The sequence below is a fragment of the Lycium barbarum genome, chromosome 6, assembly GCF_019175385.1.
Source record: "Lycium barbarum isolate Lr01 chromosome 6, ASM1917538v2, whole genome shotgun sequence".
NCBI classification, from domain to species: domain Eukaryota; kingdom Viridiplantae; phylum Streptophyta; class Magnoliopsida; order Solanales; family Solanaceae; genus Lycium; species Lycium barbarum.
In genome coordinates this window covers 124,942,961-124,958,429 of record NC_083342.1, presented here as the reverse complement: position 1 = coordinate 124,958,429, position 15,469 = coordinate 124,942,961, and the positions used below count along the sequence as shown (strand labels likewise).

General features: G+C 34.8%; 2 protein-coding genes across 2 annotated transcripts; both read right to left on the bottom strand.

The window, feature by feature from the left end:
• Window positions 1-3,702: 3,702 nt before the first annotated feature.
• LOC132598624 (glucuronoxylan 4-O-methyltransferase 1) lies at window positions 3,703-4,870 on the bottom strand. The gene has a single exon (XM_060311612.1). The coding sequence runs from the start codon at window positions 4,825-4,827 to the stop codon at window positions 4,000-4,002; it is 828 nt and encodes a 275-aa protein (XP_060167595.1). The 5' UTR covers window positions 4,828-4,870; the 3' UTR covers window positions 3,703-3,999.
• Window positions 4,871-5,611: 741 nt separating this feature from the next.
• On the bottom strand, window positions 5,612-12,725 carry LOC132598623 (probable serine/threonine-protein kinase At1g09600). Its single transcript, XM_060311611.1, has 8 exons — window positions 11,348-12,725; window positions 10,912-11,196; window positions 9,493-9,810; window positions 8,369-8,596; window positions 7,916-8,016; window positions 7,230-7,344; window positions 6,633-7,106; window positions 5,612-6,286 (listed from the first exon to the last, which is right to left on the bottom strand). Exons 1-8 carry the CDS (start codon window positions 11,810-11,812, stop codon window positions 6,083-6,085), a joined length of 2,190 nt encoding a protein of 729 aa, XP_060167594.1. The 5' UTR covers window positions 11,813-12,725; the 3' UTR covers window positions 5,612-6,082.
• Between the last annotated feature and the right edge of the window lie 2,744 nt (window positions 12,726-15,469).

Genomic DNA, 15,469 nt, shown 5'->3' with positions numbered 1-15,469 from the left:
AAAGGTAACAACAATTTTCCTAAACGTTTTCTAAAAGTTTTTCCAAATTTAATGTTTCCCAAAAGAAAAAAGTATCAAACCAAATCCAAAATGACATACCTTTGTTTGGTCTTCCATGTGATGAGAAATGTTTTTCTACTAAATTGTCAGTGGATAGGGTGGCCATGACTACTGCACGTCCATTTTGTTGCTAAAATAATTTAATTCAATTTTACTTCAAGAAATGATTTGATAGGTCAACTATATATATTTTAGATTTGGTGCCTCCTCAACATTATTTAAAATAGTCACTTAAAAGAGAAAATTGTCTTGTACTCTAAGCTTCATTAGGGAATATCATTCCTTGGGCCAACAAAATTCAATCCCTTTCCTAATTCACAACGATTAAATTGTAAAAGAAATTTATCCATGTATTAGCTGACTTATGTTGTTCTTTGAAAGAAAAAAGGAAAACTGGATTAAAGGTTTTATTAAGCTTCATTAACACTTTTTGCAAAAGTAACCGCAATTTTTTTCTTATATAATAAATCAAGAAATTTTTAGTCAATTATTGCACGGTTCAAAATGTGGTGAGTAATGGATCTGTTCCTCCATGCACTACTTAAATAGATACCAAAATTTGATTCATGCGAACTTATTATTCATAATATCCATCGAACTAATATATTTTGTGTTCCGCTCTTATAATTTGAATCAAAGCTCCAGAGACTAACTTAAATACACAGAGTTAAGCGCATATATCCATATGATTCAAATTTTGCATGGATTTGGATTGGAAATGTATCTATAATATTCCAACTTTACAAACGTTCAACTGGATTTCTCTTGCTACTTATATAGTATAATTTGGCCAAGTTCTTGGAAAGTTAAAAATATACATTACTTTTTCTTAAAAGAAAACAAGAATATCAAGGAAAAGAAAACGAAAGAGACAAAAAGAAAGTATTGGCATTCCGTTTATTTGCATCAATCAAAGGGAAAGTGACGAAGAAAGTAATATTCGTACCACATACTTTTCTTTACATCTAATTATACTGGATAGGCCCCAGAAAAGAAAATCTCATTTCTTTTTCTTTATTTACACTACTAGTCTCACGAGGCCCTGGCTTAACTCCAGATATAAAAATAATATTTTAATTAAAAAAAATATAATTTATGTTTGTAATAATTAAACTTCAAATAACATTGGTGTTGCAATTAGATATAGCTTAGCATTGATTCCAGACTGCATAGAAGGTGTTGCGGGATGCACTGAGAGAGCTATTCCTATAGTCCCATGGAATAGCATGTACTTAACTTTATACTTGGTTGATAAAATCTTTTTCATTTGGCCAAAAAAATGATTAAACTTCAAATAAGTATATTTTTAATATATAAAAGCAAAACTTTCATTTCACTCCTTTAATATCTTAACTTTCATTTTGATGAAATTATTTACTTCAAATTAAATGCGGAGCCATAATTTGAAATATATGAGTTTCGAATCCTAATATTTTAAGTTATTTAGTTCTAAATTAATAATTTATACATATTTAATGAACTTTCAAGACAAATACATAATTTGAACCAAAGTGCTATCAAATCCGATCAAATCGGCAGTTGACACTCTGATTCCGCCCTACTTCAAACTCATTTTGTGTTTAAAAGATTAATTTTAATTAACCAAACAAGAGATTTTAAAGATAACCCGATCTTGACTGATAATATTGTCTTCATTTTCAATATTATATGGCATCATTTAATAATTTTTAAAACTATCTGAAAATCATTTTTGTACTAATCTTGAATACATATGAGCTTATTAAAGTATAAATATAAAGTAAAAGAAATGCCTACATATGAGTAAAAGAATTTTCAGAAATTCTCAAATTTCATAATACAAATATAAAGTAAAAGAAATGCTTACATGAAAAATCTATAATAAGCAACAAATGAAAAAGAAGAAAACAAAGAGCAACAAGAAGCAAGAATATCTAGCGAAGAAATGACTTTTTTTAGGTTAATAGATAAGATCCATAGAAGAAAGTAACAGGGAAAATAAAGTGCAACGGATGAGGTTGTTCCTCCATTAGTCAGGGCCTCAAGGGTCTCTGGTTCGAGCCTGAGTATCAAAAAATCTTTAGTAGGAAGCTTTTCCTCGATTGAGCCTTATGCGACGCGAATCTGGATTATGCAAGCTCCAATGCGGGTACCGGATACCGGATAGAAAATAGGTAAATAAGGCAGAATGTTCGATAGCTTTTAAAAAGTAAACTATAAGAACAAAAAATAAATTTGACTTTAAAAAATAAAATCAGGACCTAGAGGTAATTAATTGAAAATTTGACATTTTTTGGAAAGTTTTGTAAGGACTACAAAAGCCCTTTTGTAGTCCCTTATATATATATATATATAATTTCTGATCAAAAAAATAGTGAAATATATATGAGCCTGTTTGGATGGGCTTAAAAAAAAAGCAGCTTATAACCTGAAAACGGCTTATAAGTCAAAAAAAAAAAAGTTGGGGTAGCCCAACTTTTTTTTTTTGGCTTATAAGCTGCTTTAGATACGTTAAGCCAAACGGGCTCAATTTTTTTTTGGACTTATTTTAAGCACAAAATGATTTTAAGCTGGCCAGTCAAACACTCAAAAAACTGAAAACAGCTTATAAGCTGTTTTCAGCAACTTATAAGCCAATCCAAACGGGCTCCATATCCCATCCTCATTTTCCCTGGTTTTTGAACATGGAGAAAAGTATGTATGATTGATAAAGAGAAACTCTATTGAAAAATATACAATTCAACAAAGTTGAAATGTCAAAGAACTAAATTTTGAAAATAATCTTGAAAGTTCATAATGTCATTTTTTTCTTAGTGAAGATATCCCAAATTTAGGATATTTGAAGTAAATCCTTTGCTTAACGCATATAGGTGACATGAGAGTCTTCAGCAAAAGTAATACTCTCTCTGGATCAAAATGAGTGTCCATTTAGCCATCTGCACACCCCTTAAGAAAATACTAATTTCTAGACAAAAAAAGTAACTTGACTAAACTGTCCCTAATTAAATATATATTGGGATTTGATCACATAGCACTTAATAGGGGCAAATTTGAAAAAATAAGGTTAATTCTTTCTTGATTTGATAAATAAACACTCTTTTTGACTAAAAAAAAAAGGTTAAGTGGACATTCTTTTGATTCAGAGGGAGTAATAACCAAAGGAGTTAGATACGAATAACTAATTGACAAATGGGGTAAAGACAAATGTTTGATATGATAAAAAAAACTTTTTTTTTTTTAGAAAGATTAAAAAATGCGAGAAAAGTATTTTTTGGTGGTTAATTCAAATCAAAAGGGAAAAATTAGCAGGGATCTAATAGATTAGTTGGTTGGCTATCTGAACTTTCACCTTATTGGTGAGGGTTCGAATCCCCTCTCCCATTTTCCCTTCCCCTACCTACCCGCTATGTAATAATTTTTTTTTTTTTTTAAAAGGACGGGTGGGGACGGGTGGGGGGGGGGGAGGAATTACTTTTCTACTTTATGGACATAAAAACATTTTCTCTTACAATAATTAACTTTTACTGTCATTTGTTGCTCCAACCCTAGACATTATTTCAAATCTCTAATACTAAATATTCATGAGAGCATTATCCGATTCTAATATGATTATTAATATTTATCTTTTTAAAAAAAAAATTCAACTAACAAACCAAACATAAATTAAACATGTTTAAAAACATATTTTCATAAAAAATGACTCATCTCGTGCCAAGACTCAAACCTAATACATTAAAAAAGTAGCCCTAATTTCGTATGCTTATATCAGACATCATAAGTCATAACATAACATTCCCAATTTATTGGTAATAGTACTGATTTACTCTCCTCTCTCAAAAAACAATATCCTCATGATTGATCCATCATGAGGATCTTCCCATTCACCCACCCTCAAAAAATGAAAAAAAATATAGAGACATAGAATAAACCAAAAAAAAAAAAAAAATGGTTCAAGAAAATCTAGGGGCAAAATGGCATTTCCAAGTTGCTCTTATGACTAGGAATTGTAAAATGCCTTAGCCTCCCAACTTGTTTCTTCATATATCCTTCACACAAAAATTCCCTAGAAAACTTGTTCTCAATATCCCTATTCACATCATGCACAAACACATGTGTCTCTCCTTCTTCTTTGTTCCTTGCCATCATCCCCGCTGTATAAATTGCTGTCATTCTCCCTGGTGCATCATCATAGTACCCTGTTGGTGCATCCACCATAATCAAATCCCATTTTGTATCATAAATTTCACTAGGCAGCCCTTTTAAGGCAAGTTGACACATTGAATATCTAGGATCAGCTATAGTTGTACACTCTGGTCCTTTCCCTGCTTCTATTAAAACATTTGCTTGGTTCACTTTACTATCATATGTAACATGATAGGACTCTAACATGGGAAATCTCTTCTTGATTTGCTGTATCCATGCCTCATCTTCTTCGAGGAAGATCGTTCGCCCTCCATAGTTGAGTGTGTGCCACATTAGGCTATCATGGCCAAGACCAAATACAAGGAAGTTGCAAGGTGATTTCTTGTCTAGAATCTTGGATGATACTGATATTTCTTTGAGTGTTTGTTGAGGTGTAATGGCTGAGGTTGAGTAGTGGATGAGGGATTTGGCTACTGATGATGGGATTTTGTTACATTTCGGTGATGAACAAGTACTTGCTGGTAATCTTGATATTTCATTAGAAGATGTTAATCTTGATCTCAACACAAAGAGAAGTAAGAAAGCTATGAAAACTAATATGAGAAGAAGCTTTAGGCTAAGTGAACTATGTGTTTTAGATCTCATACTTGGGAGTTATACAAGTTTTGTTTAAATCTACGAGGTAAAGAGATATATATTGAAGATTTTGATGAATATAGGAAAATTTTGGATGAAGCGATGTAGTTGCTGGTAGATATTAAGAGGTTTGGTAGAGAGAGATCTACTTGATTGTGATGGAGTTTGTTGATATTAAGAGGAACGTCAATTTGTTATGGTGCAAGAAAGAAGCACAAGAGCTTTATGGAAGAACTATGATGATGGCATCCTTTCACCTACCAATAATTACAAACTAATTGCAATTTGCTGATGTTTCATCAGTGGAATCCGACTCTATGTCTGCATGAGACATTTGGAGTACATCTCCAGGAGTAATTTGTATAGCAGTTGAAGATTAACTCAAAGTTGGAATAGGGAAATTAAATTGTTCAGAATTTGATATGTTATTATCTACTACATATTTTCTTGTCGGGAGAATTTTGAGATTCACGCCCTTGTTTTTCTTTCTCAAAAACTAAGGGGGACTAGAACTCGTGCAGCGCTAGATTCATATCACCGATCCCTACTACTTTGGCGTTGAAGCACATCCATTGATTGCAGTATTACAATTCTAATGATTATTAAATAAAAAAATAAAAAATCATAGACACGCTGACTACAATCAACATTTAAGCAAAAAAGAAAGAAAAAAGAACAGTCCATATCCATGATAAAAGAAAATTCATAGACACAGTGACTACAATCAATGTTTAAGCATAAAAAAAAAAAAAAAAAAAAAGTCGACATCCATGATGCAGAAATAGAGGCCACATGATGCAAGAAGAGAAGAATATATAAAACAGAAAATTTGATGATTTGATACTATTATTTTAAATCCTACCATCATGTTGATGTATGTATTCCGACGCAAGATTCTGGCTTGAGGTTGTAAAATTCCTACAAATTTGAAAAAAGGTTATCCTTTACATGAAGAACTGACGAATGTATAACTGTACAACTTACAAGAATACTTCCCAAGACATACACCAGCAAAAGAATTACCCCAATAATAAACATCAAAAGAATTGCTCTCTTCGTTTCATTCTAAGGGCCGTTACAAGAGGAGGTCAAGATATGAATCTGGAATTGTACACTATGCATTCTGCAAAGTATCACTTCCAGTATAGGCAAAAAAGACTCGGGAGTTCCATGTGAGTAAAGCTTTTCTCTTGCTGCTGAGAGTTTCTATTGACTAGAGTTCTGAAATTCATCAAAAAGTTGCATCTTCTTCCTAATCTACAAGTCACCGACCATTGCTCGTACAGTGTAAGAGCGATTCTGTTTGCCCATTGTCGTTCTGTTCCTTTTTCTTATTTTTGTCAAGACGGGCTCTGCGGATAGCCTGCTGAATTTGTTTCTCATGCTCTTTAAGCATTTCGTCTATGTTTCCACCGGGTGGCATCAAAGGTCCAGAGTAGTGGATTCGGTTCTTCTTTGGAATATAACCCTACAGCAAACAAAAATATTATTGAAAAAAAAAAGAAGGCATTCTACCTGGACAGAACTCTTTAAACCCCCCTCCCCAGTACAATATGCCCCTCTGTCTCTCTCCTTTTCTTTCTTCAGGAAAAGCGGAAAATGGGAGCTCCTTTCCGTGAGTATATTTTTCTTTCATTGCAAAAATGCAAGGTAAGACTGCGTACAATAGAGCCTTGTGGTCCGGCCCTTCACCGGACCCCGCGCATAGCGGGAGCTTAGTGCACCGGGCTGCCCTGTGTTTTTCTTCTTCCTTAATCCACTACTAACAGTGGGGCAAAATAGCCAAGACATAAAGCAAATTTAAAGTTCCTTACCGCTGCAGGATCCTTCCCTGTTGCATGCTTGTCCTTCTTATTGGAAGAGTCTTTCCCCAAAAGAGAGTAGGAAGAGTCGGAATCATTAAGCTGGTTGTACTTTCCAGTCGTGAGCTCTTCAGGCCACTGTGAATGGGTACTCATCTCCCTGCTTATATCGAATCTTGAACTACCGTGAGCTGCAACTGAATTGGAGAACCTGGACAAATGAGCTGCTGCACCGTGAGGTCTGAAGGACTTATGTGCACTACTTAATTCTCCAAATTTTGAAGAATCAAATGCTCGTTGAGAACTCATAAGGGGGCCATGTCCATTTGTATCTGTGTTTATGGAATTTCCAGAATCACTGACTTGTGATAAATGGCCATTATATAAAGATCCTCTGCTGGGATCAAAACGGAAACCAGATCCGCCATCTTCTTCACGATTGTACTTCTCACTAACGCTTGTTTGATTTGACTGCTGTTTCCACTTCTACATGCCACAGAAATCCAGGTTATGTGCCAATCTTACACTCAGCTTAAAGGTAAACATACATGCATAGTGTAGATAAAGAAAAGCTAAAATGTGTTATTTTGGTATGTAAAGGAAAACAACCTGTATGGATGCTGGTAACTCAGCATTAGCATCAGGCGCAGGTACCGCTTTTGACTGTTTTGCCGGCTTTCTGTTAGATTCAATGCCAGGTCCTTTGGTACCACCACCTCTTTGCCTGGAAACAGAATATTGCTCAATTAAATGAAGATGTAGGCAAACAGTCTTCAGTTCAATGAGAACAAAATATGGTTTTCAGTTCAAGAGAATGTCTTGAAATGAAGCTATTTGACCAGCCAGAACAGGATATTGGTTGATGAAAACAAGTTAAAAGTCACAGAGTCAAACTGAGCTATTTAAAGCTCTTTGATTTGGTTAATGAAGGTCAAAACTAGGCTGGAATGCTGAATGCCTGCAGAAACACGACTGCAAAAGGCAAGCTGGAAGCCTTTGCTTGGGCAAAGAAAAGTTACTAGACCGTGTTTTATAATATCTAAGAGATGCCAAATCCTTAATACACTGAAAATGCAATAAGACAACCTACTTTTTCTCTAGATGAAGTATTTATTGATTGAATGGGAAAATTCCAGCATACAAGATTTACATAAGCTGTAGCTAATAATCAACAAAAATGCAACAAAACATCCTTAAGGACAAGATCAGATTAAATAAAGCATAAGTAATTAAACGAAATTGTGTGTAAATTAATCTGTAAGTATTAAGAACAGGAAAAAATAGAAAATGAGTACCTTCTTGCTTCCTCATCTCTCATCTTAGCGTCAAATTCCTTGCTTGGAGGGTACTTGGGTAAAGATGATGGATCACAAGGAAGAGGCTTCGTTGTGAAGAACTGGAAAAGAGAACCCAAATAGTATAATTATGTAAACAGTATAAAGAAATAAAGAGGGTGAAACACCATAAGCAGCAAATCAAAGCACCAACCAATAGAAACTTCTTCACCGTGCTTAATTTTCAGATATCTATAACCACATGATTCGTATCCAAAACTACATCATACAACATTTTACTAGCATATGCATAGAAGCGATACAACAAAGACGAGATCTTGAGTTCCCAGAAAGGGAAAAAAGATTGCTAATATGGCAAGAAACGTCTGAATGAATTGACTTCCTGATTTGTGGAAGTAAAAAAACTCTGAAAAGATAAAACAAGTTATTCACCATCTAAAAACTAATGTTTACCTCACTTTGAAGTGCCAAAGTAGCAGAACCCCGATACTCAGGTTCAAAAGCCAGGAGGGAATCCAAAAGTACTAAAGCTGATGGAGGGAAGTCCTTGAATGTGTTGGCAAGGCAGCGCTTATATGGCTGTTGAGGTTTAAAGATCGTCGCATGTGGTAATTTTGATTTCTTCCAATATTCTTCGGATGGTGAGCCACAAAGTTTAAAGATCTTATGAAGCTGTTCCACCTGCATAATAGATTATCCAATGAGTCATCATTGAATGGACATTTCCTGATCCACAAGGGAGCAGGCCAGGAAACCTGTCCAATCCCAAGCCCACCCTCACCTCCTTTTCTGGTACACATTATAAATGCACATCGGATAGGTATACAATGACAATACATGCATGATAAGATATAATAGAGAGAAATGCACCTTTTTGTTTGGTTAAATGTGGATCGTGTATAAGGCAGTGTCAAAATGCAGAAGTTACTAGCAGAAGTGACTAATGCATTTCTTTCTTTGAAAAAGTGTGACAGGTGCATTTCCTATGAATAGCTTGCAAGCGTAATATGATTCATATTGCTTTGAAATAAGAGACTTTGATAGCAAAAGGTGATAACTATTTGTTGGGAAAGGACTAGGGAGAGTACCCTGGGAGGTCCATCACTATTACCATCCTAAGTTCCTCAGGTGCTCAAAGGCGAAAACAAAATTCATCTAAATGAAGTTGCTTCTACACTAACAATTGTATGATGCACTCGAGTGGCTGGAACAAAAGAGGAAAATTAAAGAAAAATCTTTATTGTTTATCAACAATATAGTAACATGTGGCAACTTTTGTGACTCAATATTGATTACTAGATTCAGCGATATTGCAGACCACTTTAGCTCCTTTAGAAACTTAACAACCAAGGACACACATGAAAAACATATTCCCGATGTGGGTAGAAAATACTAGGTTGATGTTCTTCAAAGGTATCACTTTACAAAGAGATAAGGTAGATTGGAGGTTCAGTATGAACTTTCTTTGCCCTAAAATGTGCATAGGTTCTTAGTCAGTTATTAACACGAGAAGTTATATCCAGCCGATTCCTATTTTTAACCAAATACACAAAACAAAAACAGTACTTTAGCCATACCTCAGTTCTTCCTGGCATTATAGGCTTCCCTGCAAATAATTCAGCAACGATGCAACCAGAACTCCATAAATCTACAGCCGCTCCATAGTCTGTAGCACCAAGCAAAAGCTCGGGAGGACGATACCACAATGTAACTACACGGCTTGTTAGAGGCTGCCTTTGATTCTTTTGGTAAAGAGTTGCCAGCCCAAAATCGCCAATCTTGAGGTTCCCATTATTGTCTATCAGAAGATTCGAACCCTTAATGTCACGGTGCAAGACACCACGACTATGGCAGTGTTCAAGTCCACGAAAAAGCTGTTGTATGTAACATTTAATCTGCAAGATTACAGGAAATATTTTTAGAAACCAAAGCGGGCAGCACATTTGCAACCAACACGCATAACCATAAAAAATATATACAAGAAAGATCAAGCAAACTAAGACAATTTTGGTAAGCAACATTCAATTCTCCAAGATTCTTCTCCCCAACCCATTTCCCATTTATTCCTCAAATGACAAAAGAGGAGGAGCAACGTCAAGCCACTTCTCTCAGGCCTATCTGCTTTAGTCTATAGACCCAAAGTTATAGCCATCTAACATGCCCTCCGAATACCAAGATTCATCATTTTACATAGTTTAAATAGCTTCTCGCTGTGCTTAAACCATGGAGTCTTTATATGGAGGGTTTATAATACAAATCAGGCACACGACCAAGTACTTGAAACATGCAATTTTTCAACTTTACAAGAAAAGATGTGTTTTCCCCTATTCTTCCCTAAATAAATTTTCATCTGAGACATGGAAAAATGAAAAGGTGACAAGAAAGAAAGTGAAGACTTTTCATTATTCCATCAGGTCTTAACTTAGCATCTTTATTACCAGGACGAATGCCGCGCCTAATTGATCCTTCGAGTTACTACGAGACAAATATCTAGCTGCCTCTCTCCAAATTTGAAGCATCGATCATACAACACATTCGCCAGAAAACTGAACCATACTCCCTTGAACAAAAATGGACAATGGAGTTGGAAACGGTTTTAACTGAGGTAGAACTCTAGCACAATAGATTATTGATCAGGTCTAATATCCTTAAGTTGGCACGTCTCTATTACTGTCCATTGTTATAATTTCATGTAATTCTATCTAATAGCAAGTAACGTTTATATATATATATATATATATATATATATTCAATCGGAAACAACCTCCCTACTTCCCAAGGTAGGGGTAAGGTATGCGTACACTCTACCCTCCCCAGACCCCACCTTGTGGGATTATACTGGGTATGCTGCTGCTGTTGTTGTTGTTGTGGTTGTTGTGTGTGTGTGTGTGTGTGTGTGTGTGTGTGTGTATTGTGTGTGAACGTGCATAACATCAACCATTGCCTCCTGTTGATAAGATATCTAAGCGACTCAGACTGGAAACAAAAGAACACACCTGAGATTCAGTAAATTTGACAGCTGGTGATGCTGCAAGACCTGCAAGGTCATGTTCCATGTATTCAAAGACAAGATACAGATTGCCTGAGACCTGAGAGGTCACAAGACCTTCAAGCTTCATCACATTTGGATGATCTAGTCTCCGGAGTATAAGAATTTCCCTAGCCATAAAACGAACACTTTCTGGATCCATGTTAATAAATCGTACTTTCTTCAATGCAACAACCTTTCCAGTTTCCACGTCTCGGGCTCGGTACACACTGCTGTATGTACCTTGGCCAATCTGCATTGTTATTTTTATAGATAACAATCAAATGGAATGGAAAAAAATGCAGGATAGAAACGCAGGTGCATTAATGAGTATCAGTAACTGAAAATTCATTAACTTTACACTAATTTTTAGCAACAAGTGCGCATAGTAGCTTCAGATTCACCTTATCCAACTTCTCAAATGAATCTGCCTTCCGAGGAACCCAGCCTTTGATAGCTTCACCTGCCACGTTTGTCAGCCATGACGGCCATCCAGCAACAACTTGTGTACCGTCAACTCCATTCCTAACATTGAATATTCTATTTATCTGAGGTTGTCCTCCAACCTCAGTTGCTTTTGTTGCTGCCGGTCTTTGCACCTTTGGCACTTCAGGTTTCTCAAGAACTATAGACTTCTTCTCTCCCTCATCCCAAGCAGGTGGGGTGGAACCTGCACTTTTCTCAATTGTCTCTGTTGATATAAGCCTCGTAGTCACATCATTCCCAACATTATCAACCTCCACCAAATCATCCTCCTCTTTGGCAGATGCAATAAGTCTTTTAGATGACGATTTCTTTTTTTCTTTCTCCTTAGTTCGATTACTACCACGCCTTTTAGTAGAAACCCCCTTTGAGCAAACACAACCCATTGTATCCAAATCTAAAGCTCCCTCTTTCTAAACAAGATCCTATTTTTAGCACAAAATCCAATCCATTTTCACTCAATGTCTCTGGCATTTAGCTGTTTTCCCACCAGCATTTCTCTCAAATCACCAGTAACCCCAGTATAGTTAACCCCAACCTCAAATCCCAATCATTACAACAATTTATCTACTCTTCTTGATAAAAAATTAACCAAAAAAATGGATCGGAACCCCAATATCCACACACCTCAAAGAGCGACTAGTAAGTAAATCCAAATGGGGTCAAGAAAATTCCCACCAACAACCTAAATCAAGAATCCCAACAATCCAAGATCCAAGATTATAAGGAACTTCACCTAACACCAACCCACATTGTAAGAAAATCAAGAATGTAAGTGAAATTAATGTAATTTAAAATAGAATAACAAACCAAACACTGTATAGAGAATTCTCGAGGCAAGAAACTCCAATTTTGGGGGATTGCTATTCCAAACTTTCTGCAGTGATTTTTTTTATTTTTATTTTTGGCAAAAGGCAAATGATTTCAGTTCAAATCACACAGCAAATGCAACAAGAAAAGCAAAGAAATTAAAAAAAAAAAACAAAAAAAAAAACAAAATTTTCAAAATGGATTAGTCCGAACCTACAAATAGAGTGATATTCGGATCTGAAAGATTGTGAATGACCATCAAATAGAGTAATTAAGTTTCAGATATATTAAAAATCTAATCTTGGAAATATACCTAACTCTTTTTTTAAAAATAAATTCTTAACTCTTAAGAAACTTAACAATAGATGTTTCAAATTTAGTTTTGTTTTATCTAGTTGCCCAATTAGAAGGGAGAGAAAAAAAAAAAGAAAAAATATATTTGAGAAGCAAAAATAATGAGAATTTGTTGAGAGAGATAGAAACACAAATGTCTCGTGAGGAAGAAGGAAGGTATGCAAAAAATTTGCAGCAATTTACTGTGGGCTCCACTACTGCCATACTCTGACACGTGGCAGAAACATTAGGAATACTTTCGCGTCAATTGGGACCGTAAGGTACTGCCAAACAAATTTTAGAGACCTAAATTTACTTGAGTTTAAATTTTATATAGCAAAATACTGTAAAAAATATTTATGTAATCAAATTACTTTTAAGATGATTTTAAGTAATTATTGTGATAAATACTACTAATTGGTAACCTAATAAATATATAAACTACTAGTATGCTACTCTATTATAAGCTAAACTACACACAAAAAAATACCCAATTACTTGGCTAAGCAATACTGGCACTGATTATGAAAATAATTTTGTTATTTGTACACGGATTTTACTATTTAACTGAAGTCAAGTAATAACTGGAAATCAATTTATGGAGTAGAATCTTTTTACAGTTATTTGCTAGCCGAAAATGTTGGGAACTGAGTCGTACTAAGAGTGTTTAGTTCAAAGTATAACACTTGTTTAGTCCCATGTGGCAATAGTAATAATGTAATATGATTGGCTTTTGGGAAAAAAGGTGGTTCGTGCGTGTATGAGCCCGTTTGGATTGACTTATAAGTTGCTTATAAGCTGTTTTCAGCTTATTTGAATGTTTGGCTGGTCAACTTAAAGTAATTTTGTGCTTAAAATAAGCTCAAAAAAATAATTGGGTCCATTTAACTTAGCTTATCTAAAGCAGCTTATAAGCTGTTTTCAGCTTATAGGCATAAGCCCATCCAAACAGGCTCTATATCTTATAGAGCTGGGCAAAATATTTTGAAAATGGAGACTAGTAAGTTATATTTGCCTATAACAGGCATGATACTTATATATTTTTTATTCTTGAATCAGAGATGACGGGGAACCTCGCAGCAGGACATGGCTACAGGGAGCAGAACTCAGTTGCTGATGCTTTGGCGAGGAAAGGAGCAAGGAAGAAGATTTTGGTGAGAAGGTGTTGGTAGTTCCACCCATGTATGCGATAACAAGTTTTTGGACAGACATGGAAGGAACTACATATGCCAGATCTTTTTGCAACTCAGTTAGCTCAAATATAATACTAGACATTCCCGGATACCTACTCCAGATGGTGTTGTAGGTGACCCACAAACAATTATTGGAGTTACAGGGAGCACAGCTTTCAGAGAAACACCAAACTAAGTTGGAAATGAAATCTTGAATTACCAGAAAAAATGTTTTTATTAAGTATCAAAGGTAACACTTCTGGGAGACATAAATGTTATATGTCAATAAATTGATATGCCATCTAATACTACTTTCAAATAAAAGTATTAAGAAATATTTGTTTGGTTAAACTTTCTAACATTTACTTATGCAAGGAAAAACTTTATCAAAATAATTTATATAAAAGTACTCCGCACAACTATTTGTGTCTGATCAATTCATTTGATAAAAACTATAGTCAATATACAATATTTGAAAAGAAAAATACTACAATATTTATTCCGAATAAAACGAAAATAATAACAAATTATGTAACAAAAGATATGTCGTGGCACATCACTGGTCGAGCTACAAATTGTTTTGGTCGGTCGCTACTGCCAAGGTTCCACAATTAGTTTGGAGGTCGTTTAGGTTTCACGTATATCTTACGTGCAAGGAGGGTTGAATCAACCCGTTTTATCTTGAAGCCGACTTTTCATGTGCCGAGAGTTGAGACCACTCCGATCCATTTTACGAAGCCCAATAAAAAACATTCAATAGAAAGACGAAAAGAACTTTTGTCTTTCACATGAGACGACAAAGTAATCAGTTTACAAAATTCTTTATACCTTATATTATTAACTAGCCGGAAATGGCCTGTGGCAGCACAGGCTTAATAATGTTAAAACTAAACTTCTATTCTTAATATTATCATCTTTGTTATGAGATGATATTGCATACTCCCTCCGTTCAATTTTACTTGTCCACTTTAGACTTTTTAAGTTGTTTAAGAAATAATAAATGAAGTGCATAATTTACCAATGCACCCATATTAATTGGTGCATATTTTTATTGGATTTGAATAATGATTTGAAGAGAGTAATTAATACTATGGGTAAAACAGGAAAAAATAAATTGTCTTTTCTTGATATGCTAAAAGTGACAAGTAAAAGTGAAAATCTATTTTTAGAATACTGAATAAGTAAAAGTGAACAGAGGGAGTATAATTTAGTGGACGTATTGACTATCTAATCTGATAAAGAGACGATGTATAGTAATTGCTCGATATTATGTACATTCATATACAAACAAAATATGCATTGTTGGATGTTGCATGGTTAGAAAGTGACACATTCTTTCCATGTATGAGAGTATACTATTTACATTTAGACAATAGGTGATGCACGCACAATGTTTCGATTATACTTTGCAGTCTAACAAAAGAAAAAACACTTGTTATAGAAGCAGGAAGTAATTGATCAAATGTCAATTACTGTGTAACATAATAGTATCAATTTATACGAATACATGTGCTTGTGCCCAACACGGCAACACCCTCAGTGTGAGGGTATGCATCAATAGTACCTCTTTCAACTGTACACATAAAAAGCTCTCTTTTTCTCTTCTGTAAAAAGATGACGAATAAAATTGAGGACCCTGCAAAAAGCGATGAAAACTGAGAAGTTAATAAGTAAAATGCTTTGTTGTTGCAATTGTCTAACCTCACATCAAAGCAATGACAACATCAA